Genomic DNA, 26,798 nt, shown 5'->3' on the forward strand with positions numbered 1-26,798 from the left:
TTTATAATTCAAGCACTGTATTGATGTGGAAGTAGTAAACATTATTATAACCTTTCTTAAATAGGATCATTGGAAAGAAAACAATGGGAATTGCCAAAAACTTTGATTTTGAGCAATTAAACTGTGTGTGGGAGCTGAATCAGACCAATATCTGGCAAATTTGTCATGTGTATTGCCCCATTGCATGGTCATGGCATCTGGGGCAGTTTTTTTAAGATATTTAAATAATGGTAAGTTTACTTAGGTCTCCTTTAACTCTTGTTTTTTTTTTGTGTCTAGTAAAATACGCTGCATTTCACAGTACTGAGCCTACTGCTGTGAGAGGAAATGTGCTCTGATACTAATATATATTATACTAGTATGTGTTTTTAAACCTTTTTCCTTGCCAGTACTTCCAACACAGTCTTGTTGCCCAAATGTTGTAAATGTTGTTACATTTAAACATCACATAAATAGATATATTGTCATGGAGCTTAAAAGGGCAAGTTGCTTTTTCAGAAAAGAAATACATTCCTGTGTGACATACTTTGGTTGTTTCGTAGCTATTGTAACTGGTGCTGTGCACTCTCCGCATGATGTTGCATGTTTATTCAGTGCTTTGTGCTCGCCACCTCACTCTGGATATTATTTAGTGCCTGGGGGTGGGGGTTTGATGCTTACAATTTAGTGCTGAGTGGTTAACAGTGTGACCTGGTTGTGTGAATCATCTGCACTTGCTGTCATTGTGACACTGTGACCTCTTGTACATGGGTCCCATTTTGTTATCCCCACAAGTGAACCACCTCAGAGGGATGAAGTGTGAGTAACAAACACCCATCACCATGCAGGAATCTGCCAGCTCCTTGGCAATGGATGGGTACTGTAACAATGTGCCAGCCTTCCTTACCAAACTGTGGACACTAGTGGAGGATCCTGAAACCAACCATCTTATCTGCTGGAGTGTGGTGAGTACTAATAAGTGAGCCTAGAAGGCAGGATATACTTAATTATATAAAATGTACATAGGAAATATGTCTCTTTTTTCCCCCATGAGCTGAAAGTTGTAATGGCAAAGTACACACAGTTATAGTTTTGTATTTGGTTCTTTCATAATTATGAATGTACATGGAGCGCAGAGTAAATATAATTTTAATCGGCTGGTGCCTGAATTAAAGATACTAATAAAGAAAATGCTTGTGTGTGTATGTTTGTCAGCACTCTTTTAAAAAGAATATACTGTATATGTACTGTATGTGCTCATTTACAGTAATCATTACTAGGGGACGTCTGAGGCCAGTTATGCTTTACGTTGTTTTATTTCCCAAAGTTTTCTGTTGTTGAATTACATCCCCCTTGGCAGATTGTGGGACTTACAGCTCAGTAAAAGCTCATTGGCAGTAGTGTGCTGGTCTTGATTAGTTACCTACCATTTGTTGACGTTTCTACAGTATTTTCACACTAGGGATAATGGGGGCATGTCAGTTAACATTATAGGCACCCCGGGTACATTGTGTGGATGGCTGTCTCTGAGTGAATATCATATGTGAGTAAATATCATATACTATTCAGAAGTTATACAAATGTAAAGTTTTTCATGGGTTAATTCTAATATTAGGAATAAATAGCATTCCACTATCTCGTCTTAATTCTTGAATTTCTTAATACCATTGCATGAATAGTATAGGCCCTCTTGAAGTGTATCCTACTGGTAGCACCTCCCAATAATGTGTATCCCACTTAAACTCATATACATATATATGTGTTTGTGTTTTTGTTGTATAACTAATATAATTCATCCTTATATTGTTGTTATTTAATACAGAGCTTCACACCTGTGGAGCTAGGGAGGCCCAAAGCAGTGGGGGGTCTAGTATTATCACAAATTAAGGTGAGAACTGCGGTTAGTCATTTTTTTTTTTTTGCTGTACTGGATATGTATGGAAGTTGTGGCAGGGGGGCTATTAAAGGGCTGTTTACATACAGAAGTAACTTTATCATAAGATAACAGTGTGCCAGGCAAAATGGACAACAAAGTAGGGCTTAAACTAAAAGTCCCCAAAAACATGTTTTTAATGTGAGAGATTAACAATCATAAAGCTTTCACTTGTATCAATAACTCAAGCCAAAGCCCCACAATATAATAGGCTGAACACAAAACTCAGGAAACACTTTATTATTACAAGTGCTGTTTTGCCACACTTTAGTTTAGACACATTAAACGTTTGCTTTGTTTATCAAAATGACTGCCCATTAGATAGTGGGGTTTGCAAAAAATAGTGGAATTCTTTCACATCACCAAAGTTAAATCTGAGAAGTTGTTTTAAAAAAACATGGCTCACTAGGTGGCACTCTAGGCATAGGGGACACACAGATAATTTGTGAGATTAACCCTTTAAGTGGCGTAACTGTGAAATCTTCAGCTCCCATTGTGTCCCCACTGTGTCTCTTTTTCCATCTTGATCTGTGTTGTGCACAGTGCGTAGGAAGCCATGAAACCTGTTTATATAACACTTTTGTATTCTAAATAGTCGCTTGTTATATCCTTTGCTATATCCATATGTGGGACCTACAGCCCTATTCCCACTTAAATAACTACACCCATGGCTGTAACACAGCCTAGTCATTTAAATGACTTTAGAGATATTAGAGTTTCTAAATATAACACACAGTTTTCAACATTGCAACTTAATGATACAGTGTATTGTATACAAATTATTTAATATTTTTGTTTAACTGACATTTGTGCTTAGTATACCAGCCCAAAAGCAAAGCCACCCTATGAGAATTAAAATCCATGATTCTGAAGTTGCCCTTGGTGCTCTCAGTTTTTCTTATTTTGTTTACCTTGTGCTCGAGAAACTACTTATGCTCTGTGAATCTTAATAGTCATTTGTAACTACTGGCCATGGAATTGTGTGAAATTACACAACTATCCCAATTGAATTCTTGGTATACTATGTATATGGATCCAATGTATCCACATAGATTTTCTAAGCAGTGTTCTTGAAAAAAATATTTGGAGCCAATTATTCAAATTAGCCTTTAAGAACACTGCTTAAACTTAACTATATTAAAGTTGCCAGATTTCAAAAGTGAAATCTAGAGGCACATATAAAAGTCAGCATACTGGGCTAATTTTTATTTACGGCATTGCAGCAATCTGCTGGGTCTTTTTAATTACTTTAGACTAATATAATGGAGCTTATTTGTATGTAGAATATCTGACCCGCTATTTGGAAAAACCTTTGTACTACTATACAGAGATTGCCATTTCTGTGGCTACTGTCTCAATTGTGGTATCTGCTAAAAGAGCAGTATTCCTGTATAAAAATAAATTGGCTTTTTAAGTTACCATGAATTGTTTAAATGCCTACATTTAGGGAGTGTAAGGCAGTGGATCAACTTATATATGTATATATGCCAACAGAGCAAATAACCTGTCTGCCATTAGCCTGAATTCAGATTTTGCTTACATTAGCCTTTGCTTTAGCTCACATTTCTCAAATGATGCTAGTATGGGGGAATAAGGTGAAGGCTCTGAGAGGAGTGTACTGTTGGCTTTTCAGATCCTGCAGTACAACTAGCATTTCCTACAGGTATTGGATCTGTTATCCCTGAATGCTTGGGACCTGGGGTTTTCTGGATAAGGGGCCCTTCTGTAATTTGGATATGTATACCTTAAGTCTACTAAAAAATCTTTTAAACATTACATAAACCGAATAGGATTGTTTTGCCTCCAATAAGAACAAAAAGGAAAACAGTACAAGGCACTATTTAAAGAAGAAGGAAAGGCAAAATCTATTAAGCACACTATTAAATAGTACTACTATTGCTGTGTAAAATCGCTATATTCCTGGCTTGCCTAATGAAAGATTTACAGAGATACACATACTAGAACTTACATACTTGTTTCAGTGAACGGCGCCGCCATCTTATCCAGCGTGTCTCTATGGGCTGAAAAGCACAAGCCAGCTCCCTGCTCCTGTTACAAATTTTCTTCAGCTCCACAAAGGGAAATCATTTTAAAAAATTAGAATTATTTAAATAAAATGTCTTTAATTCAGAGCTTTCTGGATAACAGGTTTCCAAATAACAGATTCAATACCTGTATAATTAAATGGGAAAGTCATGCTGGGGTATGTAATTCAGCAAAGTCTGGGGACACAGGTTTAAGAAATGCTGGAAGTTTAGGGCTACATTTTCTTTATCTGCAGCACTACCTGCCTGAATGCGTAATGCGGACTGTTCAGCTTGGTGTTGGAGGAATAATGATGTTGCACTATTTTTTATTGTTTGGTAAGGTCCTTTGGCTCTACTAAAAACATGAACCTACAGCATACTATGCCATTCTTGGCAATTCCATGCTTATTTCTGTAACAGTTGGGGAATACTCTTACTTAGAAAGCACTGTCCATGCAGAATAGGTTTGCTGAAATAGGAATTGAAGAACATGACTGACCTTTAAAGAGTCCTGACCTTAACCTTACTGTACATCTATGGGATGAACTTGAATGCCGAGGCATGCCAGGGCTGATTCCCAATATCAGTGCACCAGCTGGCCAACGCTCTTGTTGTGAAATGGAAGCAAATCCCACCAACAGTGTTTTAAAATCTAGTAAGAACCTTGCCTACAAGATTAGAAGCTGTTATAGCAGCTCTGGTTTTTGAATGAGATGTTGGTATTCTCTATGGGTGCTAATTTTATATGTAGAGATTATGTGATAGCATGTGTGTAAAGGCAGAAAAACACTAACATCTGTTAAAATTAAATGCATACACATTCATTACAAATTATTTATGTGTATTATTGCAGTATTCAATGTGAGGGTACACCAGACAATGACCAAGAATATTGGGCCTCATTTACAAAGGTGCTCAGGTTTGATCAGTGTAATACAAATTGCAAAATATACTATATTAAAGCACCCCCACTCTGAAAGGTAAAGCAATATATACATAGTTTGCAGGGTTAAATATATTGTTGGTTGCCCAGACTCAGGCATTGTATTTCAAGCTAGGGTGGGTGTGGGTTAGAGAAATTCCAACTCATGCATCACTAGCAGCTATATAAATTCTTTGTGATAGAAATTGCTGCAACTGCTAATACAGAGATGTTAAATGGATATTATACCCTCTTATTCAACATGAGTTCAGTGGCGTAACTATAGAGGAAGCAGACCCCGTGGTAGGGCCCAGGGAAAGGGGACCTGGACCATGGGATCTGCTTTCCCTGTAGTTTTTAAAAATTCACCCTCCCCAGCTGCTCCCTTACTTTGGCATGAGTGGCCAGGTAGCAGGGGACACTAGTGGGTGGGTGCAAGGCTGTATTTAGGTCTGGTGCGAACCTAGGCACCTGACCTAATTCCACCCTGTGCCCCTCCCCAGCTGCAGACAAATGCTACCTGGCCAGTTTGACCATTTAGTATCTGGCAGTGGCTGGGGAGGGTTTTTTTTTTTTTTTAAGAATAAAGGATCAATTATTTAGGCACCTGAGGGCCAACCCTCCTAAGGCTGCCGCCCTTTGCCTGCCCAGGGCCTATATATAGATATGGCCCTGGGCAGGCAGGCAGATGTGCAGGCCCCTCCACAAAATTTTTTGCTGGGGGGACTGCTGATGTTACACCACTGTATGAGTTATAGACAGGGCTTATAAATAGAACCTTGCCTCAGACGGCAGAGAGCAGCTAGATACCAGGGCCGGCAAAAAGCTGCCTCTGGTAACTTTAAGAGCCCACCCCAGGACTTGCTCCAATGTGGAAAAGGTAAGTGTGGAGTGGGTAAGAGGGGAGCGACATAGACATCATTGTTTATAGATATAGAAATAATTAACATAATGTGTATCCATATCAATATATATAATTAGGCATATACCTATTTGTCAAGAAAAAAGGCACAAACATCAATTTTTGACCTACTATGTCAATGAGAGTTACATTTATGATCTACAATTACTGCTGCAGTTCTTAACCTTTCACCTGACTTAAACCTGCTTAATTTTGTTTAGTAAACAGTAAACTTCAGCATAATTTGTTTAAACTAGCCCTCGGCGTCAGAAATAGTGCATTTTTTATGGACATTCACTGACTTTGTGCGTAAACCATCAGCAGAGATCAGTCTGTCAGATTAACTATTTACTGATGCTCCTATGTTAGGGTGAGGATATCTACAAAACAAACACTGTTGTTGACACCTTAGGGCAGGTTAGAGAATTTATGCATGACAAACTACAATTGACACTTGTAGGATTCATGGACAATTTAAAGTGCATATAAGGCCCATTATCTAGAAAGTATATAACATTTTTAAGGAAAAAATAGAGTAGCTAAGTTTTATTGCAAAAATAAAAATGCTGTTTTCTTTTTCAACAAATGGAGCATGCAGATTCAGTTATGTTTTTTCTTTTATAACATTCTTACTTCCTCCTTCTCACTTTCTAATTATTTCTGATTCTTAATTTCCCTTCTTTTAGCAGCCATATTCTTCCCAGATTCAACTTGTCTTTGTTTCTGTTCTCTCCAGAATGGGACCAGTTTCCATGTGTTTGACCAGGGCAGGTTTGCCAAAGAGGTGTTACCCAAGTATTTCAAGCACAACAACATGGCCAGTTTTGTAAGACAGCTGAACATGTGTAAGTATGCAGATCTGCAATTCCAAGACACACTGGTAGTAGACATTTTTAGCCCTGAGTACAACAGTCTGAATTTTAAGGGCACACAGTACCCTTAATTTTTATTTCCCTATGAGAAAAAAAGAGGTGAATGTATAGTTATTTCACCTTGCTTCCTCTGCTTTCTTTTAATGTGCTAATGATTTCCCTTGCAGTAAAAGCCTGTTCTGTTAGGTCATATTCGCTAGCCACAAACCTCTGTGTTTGCATACGGAAAGTCCACAAAGATAACATTAAATTATCTTTGCCTAGGAATTCCTGGGTTATACTAAGCATAGAAGGTTTTTACCTGCTTACTGTGTTTGGCTCTAAAGTACCAACATTATTTGTACCACTGGTAGAGAGCAGCAGTAGCAGCAACTGCCTTTGGAACCAAATAAGAGATACTGCAGGGAGCTTTTCCTTGGTGAAGCACACCTTCCTACTTTCTTTGCCAGGCTGGCCAGTCTTAAAGCTGTACACCTCAAGGTATCCATACGCCTGGGTCATTTTGTAGCCTCTTTAATAATATGATCATGATCTCCAGACTCCTGAAAGGTAACACAGGAATTTTTTTTACGTGTTGTTCATGTGATTTCACAATGAAATAATTTAATTGAACTAATGTTGCTTCATGAACTTTGTGATAACAGATCCTATACCTGTATTGTCCTCCTGTGCTTTTATTCCACATATGAACATATGTACTATGCCCACTAACTATGTCAAGACCCATAATATCATTTTATAGAGGGATTATTTATTATTATTATTATTATTGTTTCTGTTGTAGATGGATTCAGGAAAGTGGTGAACATTGAGCAGGGTGGCCTGGTGAAGCCAGAACGTGATGATACTGAATTTCAGCATTTGTACTTCCTTCAGGGACATGAGCACCTGCTAGAACACATCAAAAGAAAGGTAGGGCTTCAGCTCCAAAGACAGTTCTTGCTAAGCTTGATAAAAAACTCTCTGAAAAAACCTTACATGGCATATTTCATTGTATTATATCATGTTGGGGATTATCTTTAAATCTAATTTTTTAAATCTAATTTTATATAACTACATTAAATAAAAATATAAAGGAGCCATATTCCAGTCATTCTAGGTAACAGTCATAAAAAATTCAAGAATTCCCTAAAGAGAAAGAGCTCACTAAAACCTTAGTCCAAGGTTTAGGTGAGCTCCTTCTCTATACAGAATTCTATTCTTTATTTTTTTCCTTTTACCACATTTTTTTTTCCCATAAGGGTCTGCGTTTGCACTCTGCATCTGTAGGTGGTTTAGCTCTAGTCTAATGTTATGCATTTTTTAGACTCTGAAGAATACTCCAATGCAAAAATTCATTGGTATAAGGCAATGAAAGCAGTATTTTGAGGATTTAAATGAACTGCTGTTGCTCCTTATCTCACTGTGTCGAGCTACAGTATAATATCTTAATTTTTATTTATCAAGTTTATGTGTGTTTCACTTTCTATATGTTATTATAAAATTATCCCTTTGATGTAGCTGTGAGTTGCTTCAAGGCAAATATGTAGAAAATGAAACCTGAAGAAATAATTACTAATAATACTCCCTGCATGACCATATCTTGTAAGTATAGTTTATCTTATTGCTGCTCTAAGGTTTCTGTAGTAAAAAATGAAGAGACAAAACTTAGGCATGAGGATGTCAACAGGCTTCTGTATGAACTTCAAACCCTACGAGGACAACAGGAGAGTAGCGAGTGTCAGATGCAAGACATGAAGCAGTGAGTAATACCTACATAGCGACTTTATGGTTTTTATGATCCACCATTTTACAAAGTGTGTATATATATATATAATTTGTACCAGCTTAATGCAAAGATCCTTATGTATCGTACACATAGAAAAATCCTGTGTGGATCTTTCTGTAGTGTGATCAGCTGAACTTCAGAGGGGATTTCCATTAGATTAGAATCTCAGCACAGATAATATTCTCTTTCACCAAATAATTATGTGATTCCAAGCACTCTTAAGGGCTCTGGCACATGGGGACATTAGTCGCCTGAGACAAATCTCCCTGTTCGCGGGTGACTAATCTCCCCGAAATGCCATCCCACCAGCGAAAATGTAAAGCGCCGGTGGAATGGCATACACGGCGGCGCGATTTCAGTGAAGAGATTAGTCGTCCGCGAACAGGGAGATTTGTCGCGGGCGACTAATCTCCCCATGTGCCAGAGCCCTTACAAGCTAAATCTATACAGCCCTTATTTACGAGTGATAGAATGATCCAGAAAGAATTTTCCTCTAGAAACTCTGGTTTCTTCCCACACTATTAATAATAGTGTGCGAATGCTATAAGGACCTTAAATTATAAGATGGACAGATGTAAATAATATATATATATATATATATATATATATAGATTACTGTAGAAGGAACGGCACTCACAATAATGTAGAGGATCAGTGGCCTGGGTGCAGTCCAAATCACAACCGTATAGATACTTGAACAGAAGGACCGCTTCACACAGGACTTATGAAGAAATATCGTTTTATTCACGCATCACAAATGGAGACTGACGTTTCGGCCGGACTCCCAGCCTTTCTCAAAGTAACATATTGTGTAAATTGGACACCTAAATACATTCAGTGGCGGGAAACAAAGTGATGACGTAGGATGTGACGTGTATCCACGTGGATGTGACGTGGATACACGTCACATCCTACGTCATCACTTTGTTTCCCGCCACTGAATGTATTTAGGTGTCCAATTTACACAAAATGTTACTTTGAGAAAGGCTGGGAGTCCGGCCGAAACGTCAGTCTCCATTTGTGATGCGTGAATAAAACGATATTTCTTCATAAGTCCTGTGTGAAGCGGTCCTTCTGTTCAAGTATATATATATATATATATATATATATATATATATATATATATATATATATATATATATATATATATATATATATATATATATATATATATATATATAATTTGTAATTGTACATGCTGCTGAAAATTTTGGCACTATTTAAAACAAGTAATAATAATAAGGTGTCCCTTACATAGAGAGACAACTCCCAGACTCAGCAGATTATTGGACTGTACTGGCCCAAAGCAATTCCATATCTAACTAGTATAGTTAATTGGTTGTCTTTTCTGCAATATTGTACTTCATTTTCTTAATCTGTTGATCATTGGCTGTGCTTGTATTTCCTTTATGTTTCCTGTCTGTTATTAATCAGTCTCTTTCTAAATTTCTGAAATTGTCAGGCAGAATGAGGTGCTGTGGCGTGAGGTTGTCTCTCTCAGACAGAACCACTTGCAACAGCAGAAGATAATAAACAAGGTAAGCATCCCAGCAATCCCAACTGTATATGTGTATGGATCTATAATCTAGTTTACTGTTGTGTAAATGATGCCCATGACCATTTGACAAAATATTAGGTTCGTTTTTACCTTACCCTACTTCAAGTGCACAATCTACTATATGTTTAACAGGGATATTACGTGTAAAGAAGAACAAAAAAAACACACAACTAGAATCCTTTTTTTTAGGATTATAAGAAGTCAGTTTTATGGGGAAAAAATAGTTGGATCAGACACATTGTTTCAGGCTATCAATGAACAGACTTTCTTTGTTTTAATATACATTGTTTTATATGAATATATGGCAAATAGTCCAAGGTGTTTACACAGATTTTTATTTTATACATTGGATGTGGTGTACACAACCATGTTAATATTATAACTGAGGATGCAAGAAACTCACTTGGATTAAGGAGAGGTGGTGAAAGGGTCAGGCCCTTTTATTATATTGCTCATGTTTGTATTATAGGGTGAGGACAGGCTGCATAATTGGGAAGGTACAAAGATAGATTATACTGTAGTATTTTGTTTACATAGTACTTGTAAAAGAGATTTATTATTAGTGTTAAGGGAGACATATAGCATAACCAAAATTTCCCCATTCTTGTAGGAAGTAGTAATTAATATATGGAGCTCCCCATAGATTCAATATGGTCCCTGTCAATGTTTCAAATAAGGGGTGGCTGTGTCCTAACAGTGCCTGCCAATCACAGTAGGAGGTGGATTGCCAATCACAGCTCTGCCTTCACTCAAGCAAAGACAGGCTTTATTTCCCTATTGGGTCAGACTAACTGGTAATTAGTTCCTATTCTACAGAGCAGTGGGCTGAGTGCTGCCAGAACCTCTGAACAGCCAGGGAAAGGAGGCAGCAGAAAGTGGAACTGATGGGCGGGACTAGCAGGGTTTTAGGAGGGAATAAATCTGCGCAAAACACAATTTTTTTTAATGCACATTTTTGTTTTTTTTACACGGTATGTCCCCTTTAAGAGATTTGTTGTTCATTATGGATTAATATTTTCTAGCAAATGGTTTAATATGGCATTACCACAACAAAATTGCCAACAAAGGTCCCAAAGGGCCCCACTTCTGTAACTCTGTCAATTTAGTGCAGTATCACTCCCAAATGATCTATGCCTAATAAATCCTGCCCCGTAAGACTCCTCTGTAAAATATACAGGGGCTCCTTTATTATGAGACCACGTCCCAACAAGGCATTGTAACTTTTTCCAGCCTGTATTACTACATCCTTTTGATTTTGCACACAAATGAACTGTTGACTGTTTTAGTTTTAAAATATCAGAAATTTCTGTACAACTAATCAACATAGTGACTGCAGTAAGCCCTTTTTAAACACCATCATGGCCCAGCTACAGCCTTGTCTGCCTGAGTGGACCAAAGTTGCGGACACCCTGAAGAGCCCCACATGCGCATAGAAAATAGAAAAAAATGCTTTGCTTTGCCCCTCATGAAGTCTAAAATATTTTAGGAATGGACTACAGATGTTCCTTATGACTGAATGGCGATGCATACACAGACAACTACAATTTCATGCAGAAAAGTATATTACCTTATTTCAGCTAATCTCCTTCATATATATATATAATGCAGCTTTTTTTCTTATGACAGGACTGTGCACTTATTGAATCTATATACTGTTTTAATTTCAAGCACATTTGCTGGAAGCCTATTCTATGTGTTTATGTAAGGAGGACGGCTTACTTAATTAAGGCACACTCCTTGGGTAATCAAGTAGAAAAATGATATAGACACATACAGTCCTTCATCAAATAGCATATAAAAAACCTAAACCACATCAGCGGAATTTCCTTTCCAATCATCCCACAGTTAAGTTGCTATTGACCATATTTTTTCATTCTTAGTTGTATTCTCTATTGCTATATACTACTATGTTATTATTATATATTGCTGTTGATTGATTGCCTAAAAAGTGTACTATATTACTGAACCTACTTTTTTCTTATTGTTGGTAGTGTTGAAAAATCAGGTTCACTTGGGTCAAAGTATCAGAATTAGCAATTTCAGGTGGACATTGCATAGACTAAATACAGATGTGGCTGTGGCTGATAAAAGCATGGTTTTAAAGACATTATTCAGTGGGCAATGTTATGGAACCTTACAGCAACACATCAACAATTATTGAGGTTGGAAATATGTGCAGATAAGCCTCATAATAACTATGTTACTATGCTATTCGCCCTTGCACACATATATTCTACCTTATTTCTAGCTGATCCAAAGGAGCAAAAATACTCCATCTGAAGTTGTCTAAACTTTCCCTGTGCATACATTTATTTTTTTATTTGCTGTTTAACATGCGGAGAACAATAAACAGGTTTGTCAATAAAAAGCATGGAGATCAACTACATGTAGGTATGTGTTACCTGCTGCACTTCTGCCTAGGGAGTCATTGTTTCTTTACATCATTAAATAGGCATGATAGCTTAGAGGTCACGGCTTACAGAATGTGTTTTCTGTATCAAACACCTGATTCTTATTCTATGTTTTCCCCTTACAGTTAATCCAGTTTCTATTTGGACAGTTACCTCCAGGACCCACCAGTGCTGGGATAAAGCGAAAGATGTGAGTGCCTGAAAATGGGAGTGCAACACAAAACCTTTTTCTCAAAAAAAAAAATCACAAGCTCAGCGAGGCCTGGGTGTGGATCATCTGACCTGGTCGCCCTAGTGACTGTTATTGAATGTAGCTGCTGAGTCAGACCTGCTGACTAGTGACTTTCGGACTTTCTGTGTAAAGTGTCCGCTCAGCTCTCAGGACTATTGTGTGGGCACAAAAAGGGGGAGGGAGAATAAAAGAGTGGTACAGAAATACTTGCCATCTCATATCAAAACCTAAAAGGACAGGCTTATTACATATCAGATCTGTTTATAAGCTAAACTGTATCCTTTACTGGAAAGGCAGTTATTATATCCAGGATTAGGCTTAGGGAAATAATATGGGTCAGTACATAATTTTATACCGATTGTTCTCTGGGCTAAAATGTGTTTTCAGTGCTGAACAATGTACTGTGCATTACACAGAACTGCATTATCATATAATTCTTTCTCCCCCAATGGTATACTCTTCGCATGCAAGCTGAAAATATGTAAACTGTCCAGGTGCAAAACACCCTAAAACTGGGTACTGGTCTGGAGTTGTGTTCATACCTGTCTTGGCTTGCCAGAGGCTCAATAACAACATGCAATAATAGTTTTTGTTCCCTTCCACTCAAGCATTTTACTTTTATTGAATAGTTTCTTAATGCTTAGTGATATTATCAGTTTATAATCAGCCTTTAGTGTCACATGACCAATGACCATTTACAAATGGTGTTTACAAAAACAATCTAAACTAAAAAAGTCAGACATTTGAGAAAGGGAGTTTAGTCGAATTTTTAAAAATAAAAAAATGAGAAATGTTAGAGTTTTAGTAAATGTGCCCCTTAGAGTCTAATGTAAAGGGGAAAATCTGTAAAAGTAATTGATGTGAGGTGCTAATATCCCACTTAGCTGCGCCTTTATCAACTAAAGATGAGTGCTTTAAGTAAACATATGAATAATTATGGATAGAAGCAATTACACCTGTAGAAACAAGTAATTGTAACTGCATGTTGGGAAAGGGTATTAAAACTTGATGGATAAAGTAGTTATGGTAGTTACATAATCTCTATTTGAATCTGAGAAAAACTAGTCTCAGCAGAGGTGAAAGTAACTAATGGCCTTGGCATTGCGCTAGTTGGTTCTGTAGGACTCTAACAAGAAGCCTTTCTGGTTGCAGGAGCTTTTAGTTTTGGATTGTGCTTTTATAGTCAATCCTTATTAATATCATAAGCAGCCACACAGAGATCAATACCTTTTTTCTTTCATTCCATTCATATCACTTAAGCTCACATACAGGCCAGAGGAAAGTAATATTTAATTGTCTATTCCTTTCATAGGCCACTAATGTTGGATGATGGAAACTCTACCCTCCCACAGTCTAAATTCAGTCGTCACCTGCCAGTAGATGCTCTTCCTGATCCTTATTACATCCAGTCGGTAAGACCAGATACTTGAGAGGCTGAAGTACGTTTGTATCAAAATAACACAGATGTGGCTGGTTTCAATTTTTTAAGATGGCAGTCTGACTAGCCTCTTGTTCATGCAATTATACTGAGCAAAATATTCCATCAAGAATTCTTTTGGTAACGTATTTATTAATACAAATTATATTCACACTACATGAAAAAGTTATATATCTGTTATATAGCTGGGAACCTGGGGTTTTCCAGATAAGGGATCTTTCTGTAATTTGGATCTCTATAAGTCTGCTAAAAACCATTCAAACATTAAATAAACTCAATAGGATTGTTTTGCCACCAATATGGATCCATGCAACTTACCTTTGAGTACAAGGTACAGTTTTATTATTAGAGAGAAAAAGAAAATCATTTAGAATCAAATTAGAATTTGTTTAAAATGCACTCAATGGGAGATAGGCTTTCTGTAATTTAGAGATTTCTGGATAACTGGTTTCTGGATAAGACATTTCATACCTGTAACACTAAGAGGCAGATTTATCAAAATGTGAGATTAGAGCTCACCACAGAAAAATGTTTGGAAACGTTTGTTATCATTGAATGAAAGTTAGAGTTCACCCATTGATTATACATTGATTACACTTCTAAAAATCCCATAGGAATGAATAGAACATGGCCAGGTTTTTATGTATTAAGCTCTAAACTCACATTTCGATAAATTTGCCCCTAGAACTCCAGAAATCTGTGTGATAATCTCTAGTTAGCCAAAATATAATTTTTACAATACATTAAAATTATCAGCAGGAAAATACTTTACGCTTGTTTTATAGTTTTGCATTTTAAAGAGGATGGCTACCTTTAAATTAGCCTTTACTGGGACATATTTTAAACAACTTGGTCTTTATTATTTCTTTTTTTTTTTTTTTTTTTTTAATTTTTAGCATTCTTACTCTGCTTACGTATGTGGACTTCTTTATTCTATCATGTTGTTTTTTAAGAGCCTTCATAACTGTTGCATAACTTTTGTACACTTCAAATTACTAAAATTCTTATTGTCATTGTAGACATTGACAACAGTACATGCTTACAAAGGCTAGAACACATGCCAGCCTCTTTTCTATGTCTCTGGAACTTTAGTTACTCTACAGGAATTTGTACACAATATCTAAATTGCTTTAGTCCAAACAAAAGGGGTGGAGTGCTATGGAAAAAAACATACGTTTGGATATTGTTACCTAATATTGACATTTGATACTTTGGGCAAAAAGGTTGAGTCAGTTTGATGGGAATATTGTATAAAAAGCCCTATACACATATATATACAAACAAATCAAACTGACAGTGACCATAATGCACCAATACTTTATACTGTACAAAGCAGTAAGTAAGGCAGACACAGTTCCTAAAACATTGCAAAACAATAAGCAATCCTGATAAGAGAGACATTGTTCAACATAAAGTAAACAAACATAAAGAGACAAAAGTGAAGTTGTATAGTTATTAAAACTGATTTGAGAGTAGTATGTATTGTGTGTTACATGGACGCCATTACCTGTACAGAAAATTACTACAGGTATGGGACCTATTATCAAGAATGCTTGGGACCTGGGGTTTTCCACTAAATTAGTTTAAACATTAAATAATATCTTAGTTAGGACAAAAGTACAAGGTACCATTTTATTATTACAGAGGAAAAGGAAACTCATTTAAAAAATATTATTTTATTAGAACTGAGTCTATAAGTCTTTCTGGATATTGGGTTTCCACATAACAGATCCCATACGTGTAGAAAGAGTTTCAATCTGCAGACCCCTAAAATGCAGAAACAAGAAAGATACATAATAAGGGATCGTTATAAGGGATCGTTATATATATAAGACTTGTTTTCAGTCTCCTCTAATTTCTTCTAGACAGCGTGCACAAAATTACCTTTTGTACACACTATTTAAAACTTTTTTACCAGAGCAAAGGGTTACTATTTATAATGCAAAACATTATCTCTGTTCCATCATTTGCTGTGTGTGCTAGTGTCATAACTTGTGTGTGTTGGTACTTTTCTATCTTTATACAAACAAGCACTAATTATGCTCGTGCTTGAAAAACCATCCCCATTATTTCTGCCTTCCCCAGCAATAATCTACCCGCTTCCTTTTGCCTTCAAATTGTTGGAAAGCCTTTTTACAACCACCTTATGTATCATCTCACTCACAACTTCATTGTTAATGACCTGCAATCTGGCTTTCACCCAACACACTCAACAGAAACTATACTTACTAAGTAACCAATGGTCTTTTCTCTGCAAAGGCTAATTCACTATTCCATATTCATCTATCTCAATTCCTTGACACCTATTTTCATAGATATTTTGTACTCAGCTGGCATTCTTGACACTGCTCTTTTTTTGGTTCAAATTTTATCTTTCTGATCACTTATTTAAAGTTGTTTTCTCTCAACTCAACCTCCCCCTTATTTCCTCTCTCTGCTGGAGTTCCTCAATGCTCTGGCTTGGCCCTCTGCCATTCTCACTACTGTATACTACTACTCTGGAAAAACATATTCAGTCTTTCAGACTTCAGTGCCACTCTATCCTGAATATATCCATATCTACCTGTCTACTCCTGACATATTCTGCATCTGCCCTTACCCAAGTAACAGACTGCCTTTCTGCTAGCTAGCTCATATACGACTTTATCTTACCGACACAAATTTTTTGCAAGTCCTGCCTCTGACATACGCCACTCAATACTCAATAACACTGTTCTTATGCTTCTGTCTGCCTCTGGAACTCCCTGTCATGACCAGACTCTACCTTTTCTTCTGCACCTTCAAATTCTCCCTAAAGACCTGCCCGTTTATAGAATTATATTCCTTTCATCTTGATTGTTTAGAAATCAACTTGTCATATTAAATCACCAACTGATTTAACCTTTCTTATGTTTCAAATATTCCTTAACTCTTTAACCCTTTTTAAAGCTGAACCCTCTAATCACATTTTTTATTCTGTAACATTGGTTTGTTAAATTATTGTAAGACCCCTGTTTGTTCTTGATGAATGTAAAGCACTGTGTAACTTGCTGGTGCTATATAAATAAATCATGACAATGCATGGCAGCTTAGAAGGAAAATTGTTTGCAAAGTGTAGCTGTGTGTATGGCCTGCGCTTGCGGTGATGCACTCACATTCCTTCTTCTGCAGCAAACAATGGGATCTACAACAGCTCTGAACAGCCCTGCCCTTAGTGCTGGTCCAATTATATCAGATGTGACAGATGCTCCACCCACTAACGCAGTTAATGGATCACTCTCTTCAGATGGAGCAAGGTAACAACATTTATGAATGTGTTTGTATTTAAGTACAAAGTATATTTGACCATAGTAGGGCTCAGTTAAAACATGGCAAGCAAAGTGTAAAATAATGTTTATAGAGCATAATGAGTTGCAACTGTCTCTTAATGCCTGTGCTGAATAACAGAGAATCAATGGGACATGGGCATTCTATAGGCATACTGCATGTCATTCAGGAGGATCATGTACAGTTTTTAAAAGTTACAGACCCTCATCCCCTGTGCACCTCTGTAACTGCTTTGCCTAACTACTTTTCGGCAGAGATTCGATTTGGTCTGGGTTGACAGGGCCCACCATATTTTTCCCCCATGCTGACAACACAGGGCATAGCACCAGGAGTAGCTGCAATGAGTCCCATCAGCACACAGTGGCCCTCAGTAACTCAGACATCATACTTTTTTACTTAAAAAATACTGTTTACTCCCTGGTAATTTCAGCAAAGTCTCTCAGAGATTGTGACTCAGAACTTCCACTGAACCATCATCAGTAGATGGGTCCATATGCAGGTGGCCCTCCCATTCCCTTTTTATGCACAGCAGCCCTATGCTGGAGTACTTCATGCCCTGCATGTAGATGGCTCCCAGTGTGCCGGCAAAGCAGCCAGAGCACTTGGAGGAGGGTCTGTATGTGACATATGTAAGGTGATGAAAGTACTGAAAACTTTAGTGGCCAATGTAATAACAAAATGATCTGTATAATGGGGTTGATGGTTTTATTTTGTACAGGGGTAAGTGCTTACTCATGATAAAGGAGGAGCCCATCAGTCCCAGCATCAATGGGTCAGCAGGGCAGGATGTATCTCTGAACAATTGTAGCATTTGCACAGATCCACCTGTTCTCCCAGTTGCAATGGTTCAGTCTATATTGGAAGGAAAGGAAAACTGCAGCCCACCACAGATGTCAACATCCCAGCAGATGGAGGGACAGAATAGAAGGAATTCACAGGAGAGGTGAGTGACTAGGTAAACCTTTTAGTCATTGGCTGCACATAGTTGGGTATGGAGCTTTCTAAATGGGTGATTTTATCCAAAAGGAACATAATATAGACTAACAAGTAAGCCATTACAAAGGTTTGAAAACTGAAATGCAATGCTGTAATGAAAATGTATTTGGAGAATCTACATGGCAGTGACAGAGTAGTCCCGAGAGGAATATACCAAAGTAGGTAAAGGATTTTATAGTTCTGAACTTGGGTATGGAAGGAGCAGAGTTATTTGTCTCAGAGGGGGAAAAAATACCTTCCTGGCTCCAAGATTGCAATCAGATCAGTCTCTCAATCAACATTTTCTAAAAGTTAATTTCAGCATCCCTGCATTTTCTCCTTGTAAAAGTGTCTACCACCCTTTTTTGGAGCTATCTAATGTATCTGCCAGTACAATCGCCTCAGTGAGAGAATTCCACAACTTCTAAAAAAGATAGAACCTACCTCCTTCTAAGCTCAGTAGATATTCCTGTGTCTGCTGGAATATCTACTGGTAGATAAAGCATCAGAGAATTTATTGTATGGTCCCTATGTATATTTATACATAGTTATCATATCCCACATTAAGCTCCTTTTCTCCACTGTAAATGATCCCAAGTTGGCAAGCCTTTCTTCATAACTGAGACCCTCCATACCCTGTAGCAGCTTAGTGGCTCTTCTTTGGACCTTCTCTATTAAGTACTGGAGTTCAAAACCTTGGAGTGTCCATGCCCATGCTGCTGTTGCCTGCAATTTGATGCTCCCCATGCTGTGGGTTTGGGGCTGGTTCACCCAGACAACTTTGTCTACTTGGTGAACTTATCTACATATTGGTTCCTATGTGCCCCTTTTTTTTTTTGCACACAATCCTTCAGCCATTTTCTTATATATATGTGCAAACAACATTACCAAGACCTACAGACCGTAGAAAGCAAGAAAATGTAGAAAGCAAGTTTAGAAAACATTCATTTTGTGCAGCATTGTTTCAGAAGCTTTGGCAAAATATCACATCTGTTTCATCTCTACTGTCCAAATGTCTCCTTACTTCTTCATAATAAGAGATTACACCTATTTCCCACAATACTTTATAAAGCCATGCTTTCTGCAGTACTTATAATGCCATTCTTCAAAGCAACCTTTCCGACTACAGATGTCAACCTGCAGAAGGTCAAACTTTTATAGACTGCTATAGAAATCAGTGACCAAAACACTAGTAAACAATAACCTTGGTGCAATGTGATATGCAAGTACTTCCTTGAACAGTGGGAAGATTTTACCTCATTGTAAACAAAATAAAATACATTCATATGGAGAGATGAAAGAAACCTTAATTACACAAGGCATGTTTTATATAGGAGAGAATGGTTCTGGCATTTTGAATTTCTCTTCAACCCTCCAGTCTTTTCTCTGTTATTAGGTCTGGGCTGTCAGACTCATTGGATGGATCTGATGTCAGTTTGGAGGGATTGCAACTACTGCTAAGGAGTCAGCAATACAACATGGACTCTGCTGCTGTACTAGATGTAAGTATACAATTAGTGCAGTGCTGTCCAACTTCTGTGGAATTTTTCCAGCCTCCGTGGTGGAGGGCCGATAATGGAAGCTAGTTTTGACCACTCCCCTTTTTGAAACCACACCCATGTTATCGCATGACCATAGCCATATTAATGGTAGTACAGCAAAAACCTGCCATACTCTGCCTTGCCTAGCCAGCCTGTGTGTGCCATACTCTGCCTTCCCTACCCTGCCTGTGTGTGCCATACTCTGCCTGCCCTACCCTGCCTGTGTGTGCCATACTCTGCCTGCCCTACCCTGCCTGTGTGTGCCATACCCTGCCTGTGTGTGCCATACTCTGCCTTCCCTCTCCTGCCTGTGTGTGCCATACTCTGCCTTCCCTACCCTGCCTGTGTGTGCCATACTCTGCCTTCCCTACCCTGCCTGTGTGTTCCATACTCTGCCTGCCCACCCTGCCTGTGTGTGCCATACTCTACCTGCCCTACCCTGCCTGTTTGTGCCTGTCCTATGCTGCCTGTGTGTATGGCACATACAGGCAGCATAGGGCAGGCAGAGTATGGCACACACAGACCTACGGTGACGCAATGCTGGCACTGCTCCTACAGTCTGCACAATAACTATATATTAAACTTTTTAATTGCAGTACCACCACAGTATATGTTCTTTTTATAGTGTGCAGGGTTTATTTGTGGGTTTCTACTGCTCCTACAGTCTGAGGTGGATTACATTTTTAAATAATACAGGGGGTTTACAGCCTAAATCTGAGGTGTTAACCATGCAGGGGGCCAGTACTGATACCATTTAAAGCTTACACAAAGGTAAGCCATCAAAGCAGCCAGATAGGTGGGGGGCCACACAGAGGGGGGTCGCAGGCCGCCAGTTGGACAGCACTGATTTAGTGCATCAGGGGATTACCTTGAGGGCGCTTTTAGGGGGGTTGGTATAAATATGAAGACGTTTCTACAGTGTTATTTAAATGACATTAAATACAAATTCCTGAGTTAAACATATGTATAATTTAACGGGTATTGCCTAAGATCATTATCCTTGTGTGATATATTTTATGTTGATTCAGAATATAGTGATTTATTGTTTTGAAGATTTGCAAACCACTAGCCTTTTTAACATTTATATCAGTGTCCAAACAATGCCCAAACACAGTGGTGTCTCTTAACTAAACAGTCAACCTATCAGCCCATCTCCATAAAAATCTAATCAGATCTTACTCTGATGTCAGTCTGGGTAAACAAACATGCTGCTCTAGGGTATTGGCGTTTATTTGAGGTCCATGTCCATGTGTCATTCAACCACAGTTCTGAAGCAAAACCTATATGCATATATATTAAAATAATTTAAATGTTCAGCTCCCTTTTTTCTGGAGCAGTGCAAGGACATATGTTTAAGAAACAGGAAGCATACTTCCCTCGCAGAAAAGATATAAGGCTACATATTAAAATATTTATCTATAGTGTGCATTTATATACAGATAGGCATGTTCAGCAGCCCAGTCTTAGGGTGAAGACACACTGAGCTACTAGTAGCAACTACTTTTTCATGTTACCAAAGAAGAGTAACATAGCATGCTTAGGGCTGTGGCAGACGGGGAGATTAGTCGCCCGCGACAAATCATATACCCATCCCACCGGCGATTTACATTCAAGCCGGTGGGATGGCATATTGGGGAGATTACAAGTAAGGACCATGGCAGATGAGGAGATTAGTCGCCCGCGACAAATCTCCCTTGTCGCAGGCGACTAATCTCCTCATCTGCCATGGCCCTTACTTGTAGCCTAATCTTTCTCCAAGTGTTGCACCACCCCTGATTTCTTGAATAGGAGGGCTGACACTACATACTAATGTTCTCATAATAAAACATATAAATACATTTTTGCAGGTGTTCAGCTCTGGCCTGTGTGTGAGTGAGTGGAGTCTTCCAAATGTGGACACAAATTTGTCACCGGTAAGAACCTCCTCAGAATTAGAAATTCAGTTACTGTAGTGCCGGATATACTATAAAATATGAACTTTCCCTAGATATTTCTTATTTGGCTACAACTTTAGGGGTTTCGAAACAGTGCAGGTTTTCAAGCTTTTGGAGGTAATTGTTGTTTGTTTACGGTTTAGCTGGTTTGTCACTGCAGAACAACAATCTGTGGTAATGGCATTCTCCGAGTATGAAAGGTGGCCAACAAATGTCTCAGCGTAGATGCAGAGTGACGGGCACAGACACAGGGCATGCTCCTCACAATGTGTATTTTTGACAATATGATTTTTGTTTCAGTTGCAGCAGCTTGCCATAAATCTAGAGAAAAGTGTTTCTGAGCATCCACCAAAGAGTCTGAATACACAGTTTAACATCCCTTGTCCAGGTAACTCAGGAGGGTAATTGTTTTTTGCCAAGACATCATCATCAGCCAAGTAACGGTGGAAAAGGGGACAGTTCTAAAATCCTACTCATAGTTTGGATTAAACTAACTGTTCTGAGCTGTGAGCCCAACAAGTAAATTCACCAAACACTTTCATACAATATATTTATAAGCAGCAGGTGGGTAATTTAGTCTACAATTGTAGGGTAAAGGTGGGCATACATGGGCAGATTTCAGCTGCTGATTTGGACCCTTCAAACCGATTCTGCAGCTTATCTGCCCATGTATGGGCTACCAGACTGATATCTGGCATAAAATTGGCAAATCGGGCAGGTTTAATTATCCTATTGGATTGGGAACTGCATCAGTTCGTTGATGCCTGCAATTTGATGCTCCCCATGCTGTGGGTTTGGGGCTGGTTCACCCAGACAACTTTGTCTACTTGGTGAACTTATCTACATATTGGTTCCTATGTGCCCCTTTTTTTTGCACACAATCCTTCAGCCAGTTTCTTATATATATGTGCAAACAATATTACCAAGACCTACAGACCGTAGAAAGCAAGAAAATGTAGAAAGCAAGTTTAGAAAACATTCATCTGCATCAGTTCGTTGATGCCGTCCTCTGCCCAATGGCCCATATACCCGCCATTTTAATGGGCCAACCGATCGAATTAGCCTATCTGCCTATTTGGTGACCTCACCAAACAAGCGTGGCTACCTTAACATCCAAAACTGCATAGCATAGTTGCATTATTTTGTGTTTTTGTGAATGCTACATGCTGAATTTTATGCATTCAATGAGTTCATAATGTTGTAATGTTGTATTTTTTTCTTGCAAGGGAAATAGTGATAACTTAGGTCTATTCGTTATAGATGAAATGGCTAATATGGCAGCATCCTCTTCCCTATTTGCTGCTGAAGAAAATGCTGTGTCCTACCTCTCTTCAGGGGCCCTTGTGGATGAGGCTTCCCTCAACTTGCAGCAGCCAGATGAGCAAAACGAGTGATACATTTTTACTTATACATGTATATGTTTCACTTTTACACTATGCCTTCATGAACTGCAAGTTTAAATAGTAAAAAAATATATCTGCTGCAATGTATAGTTAATACACAGGGCTGGATTTATAGAAAGTCATGTTCAGAGGCAGTAAACCCTATTCAAATTTTACCATGTCTATAGAAGGGAGAACTTTGCTGTATGTACATATTGCAATCCCTGTTAAACCTGATCTTGATCCTGAGCAAAGAGCTGCGTATGGATTGAAAAACAGAAACTATTTAAGGGAAATAAGCGCTGCTTGGTGTTTAGAATATTGCTGCGTATTTAATTTATGGTATACAAGTGCAATATTTATTACAATTATTATATATATGTATAGATTTCCTTAGTAATTATTGTGTATTTTTATAAGAATGTTCTTTTATTTGCAGTTCTATTTTATGATTAAAAAATGAAATCATAATACATAAACTGAAATTAAAAATCTGATGCTTATACAGGATAGATAGATATATAATTCTTTGTAAAGACTTTTTTAGGATGTCCATTCATCTTTTGTTGAGACCCCAACAGGGAGTCCAGTTCAACAAGATCTGCATGGCTCTCCACCCTTTTCTTACATTTAATTGCTTGCATATTCTCAAATAGTTCTGTAATGGTCCATACAGAAGCTTTTGTTTTTTGTCTTTGTGATATATCAACAATGTGTTTATTATGGACATTATGACTGCATGCATTGATTGGGGCCACTTAGTGTAAGGTAAATTAGACAGATCCGCGTCTTCTGCTGAATGGTCTCCTTTGCTGCAGTGTTGCTGATCAGAGAACAGAATTCCAAAATTTGATTTACTTATTTCCTCTTGTTTTTTCCATTCTGTGGCTCATTTCAGCCACCGTGTCTTTGACAGGGAGGAGTATGGGAAGCATAAATGGGAACTTCAGACTTAAAGGATTCAATGATGCTAGTCAGGGAATAGAGTGGTAAATATAATAAGCCCCCTACCCCTGTTTTATTTATCACACAAGTACCAGCACTGTGTTTACAAGCAATTCTCAGCCAGCAGTACTTTAACTATCAAATCTTAAGAATTAGCAGCTCCCAAATGTGCAGGTGTCATTTACAGTAGCAGTATGTCACCTTTAAAGCTATTGTTTCTCCACAATTACCTTTACATATGTTATCACAAATTAACTAGGATATTTTGTATCCAAAGTGGCAGCACTGTGCATGCTGGTGTGAATGACCCTTCAGAGCACACTAATGACATTAAATGCACACTATGGGGGTTATACTTTTGATTTGAAGTGTTTTTACTAATAATGTTCCTACTATTTTGCAGTAGGATAATTTTCAGTTATAAGGGTGGAGGGAATATATAAGTGCAGTACATGCACATATATGAATGTATGAGAAGAAAAGGATTCAGGTATTCTTCAGGTCAATTAATGAGAACAAACCTTTCCCAAGTTAGGTATAGAGGCCTGCAATCCCTTGCACAGGTTTTTTTGCCTTGTGGCAGTAATTAGTTCCGCCCACAAGCGCTTATTAATTTTTAATAATGCCGTTATGAGTTTTCTCTTTTACATATGCAAACCCCAATGAAGAAATGTAGGGGGTCCATTGAATGTATTGAATAACCTGCCATGGGCCACTATGGTTTCTTGGAATGCTATAATTCTATTTATTTATTTTTGTCTACTTATTGAGGATATATATATATACATATATATTTATATCTGCCCCTCTGGAAAAATGTCCATGGTTGTAAGGTTTCCTACAGTATGTATCCATGCAGATGTATTTTATCAGAATCAAGTATTAAAAGGCCTAGTAACAGTAATTTATATTTACATATAAATGCACCCTCACACAAACACTGTAATAGTTAGATTATTTAGACAAGTTCTGACTAAGTGAGAACTCATTTATTATACAGGTGTGGGATCCATTACCTGGAAACCCATTATCCATAAAGTTCCAAATTATTGGAAGACCATTTCCCATAGACTCCATTATAAACAAATAATTCTAATTTAAAAAAATGAAAAAAAATTGCTCATCACTAGATAAGGGGTCTCTCCATACCTTAAGTCTACTAATTAATCATTTGAAGATGAATTAAACCGAATATGATTATTTTGCTTCCAGTAAGGGTTAACTATATCTTAGATGGAATCATGTACAAGGTTTTATTATTACAAATAAAAAGAAAAAGTTTTAAACACAGAATTATTTGCTTATAATGGAGTCTATGGGAGATGGCCTTCCTGTAATTCAGAACTTTCTGGATAGGGGGTTTCCGGATAACGGATTCCATACCTCTACAATCACACAAATCCTTTATGACATTCCCTGGCGATCAGATGCACATTATTGTCTTGGAACCAAGCTATTTAGTATGTATGATAAAAAAAGAAATCAAATATGCTGTGTATCATGAATCTTACAAAATGTTAAACCCAGGGACGGCTCACAGGGTGCAGCTACTGATGTTCATGAGAGCAATTTACACACAGTATTTGTGCCTGAGAGCTGCACATGTAGTAGCTGCACCTGACATCTCATGTACACTAAACTTGAATCTGATGCACTACTTGGACATATTTGCACTATGCTGTTATTTTTATTTATTGTTTTGCAAATGGCTTAAATTCAATAAACTTTGTTTTCTCACCATGAGTGCTAAATTGTTTGTTTATGACAGCTCAGCGTATAGTATGTGATAACATTACTTAAGAAGCTGTTGCCACTTCTATATAGAATCTTCTAGCATGAGTGACCCACAAGGGAGAAGGGCAGAACACATAGGACTGAATTCTTTTAAAATTGCTTTTTGTTTTTTATATCTTTTTCAAGCATGAGTAAAGCTGCAAGTAAAATTGGTATAATATCCATGGAAACATATAAAGATGTAAAGTTGCACAGAGGCATGGGGGAGGGGCTGGGGGTGCAGGGGCCTGGAGGGGGGAGGCACGGGTATTTTGTGAGGGGGGCATTGTGGGGGCCATGGGTGACTCACATTTGTTCATGGTGTTCTGTAGATTTTTGTTACACCCTCAAAGTTACACCCCTGTTGTGGTGTAAAGTACAGGTAATAAAATATAAGGGTACAAAAATTCACACGAAAGCCAGTTATAAAGTTCTCCTCAAAACTTCAAAATTCTATACTGCAACAAACCAGCACTTGAATGCAAGGAGAGAAAGATGATATCATATTGTTTTGGAAAGGGGATAAAGAAAGCCTAGACACCTTTTTGGTTAATATGAATTTAAAATTTACTGCAAATTACAGTCAGAAATATTTTAATATGTTAGATTTAGAACTATGTGGGTAATAGGATTTGCACTAAAACATATTTTAAAGAGGTTGATAGCAACAGCTATCTGTCTGCCAGGTGTAATTATAATCCTGTATGATAAGATCAGAAAGAAATATGATAACCTTTGTTTCCCAGTATAATGTTTATACGAAATAAGGAATATTTTGAGGAAACACTGGGACGTAATATTGGGAGGTGAGTATTTGAGAGACATGGAGAAGAGCTAACAATCTGAACAGCCTATTAACTAGTAGCTATGTAAAAACTCCTAGCAATTAAACTAGTAGTTA

The 26,798-nt window shown here is 37.8% G+C and overlaps 1 protein-coding gene across 1 annotated transcript; it reads left to right on the plus strand.

Annotated features, from left to right (window-relative positions):
- The first annotated feature begins 678 nt into the window (after positions 1-678).
- On the plus strand, positions 679-25,861 carry hsf4 (heat shock transcription factor 4). The gene is made up of 13 exons (XM_002937174.5): positions 679-944; positions 6,499-6,607; positions 7,419-7,546; positions 8,251-8,375; positions 9,865-9,940; positions 12,497-12,561; positions 13,916-14,015; positions 17,192-17,316; positions 18,066-18,290; positions 19,719-19,824; positions 21,711-21,776; positions 22,098-22,185; positions 23,058-25,861. The coding sequence occupies exons 1-13, from the start codon at positions 822-824 to the stop codon at positions 23,189-23,191; spliced, it is 1,470 nt and encodes a 489-aa protein (XP_002937220.3). The 5' UTR covers positions 679-821; the 3' UTR covers positions 23,192-25,861.
- The last annotated feature ends 937 nt before the right edge of the window (positions 25,862-26,798 follow it).

The sequence above is a fragment of the Xenopus tropicalis genome, chromosome 4, assembly GCF_000004195.4.
Source record: "Xenopus tropicalis strain Nigerian chromosome 4, UCB_Xtro_10.0, whole genome shotgun sequence".
Lineage (NCBI taxonomy): Eukaryota > Metazoa > Chordata > Amphibia > Anura > Pipidae > Xenopus > Xenopus tropicalis.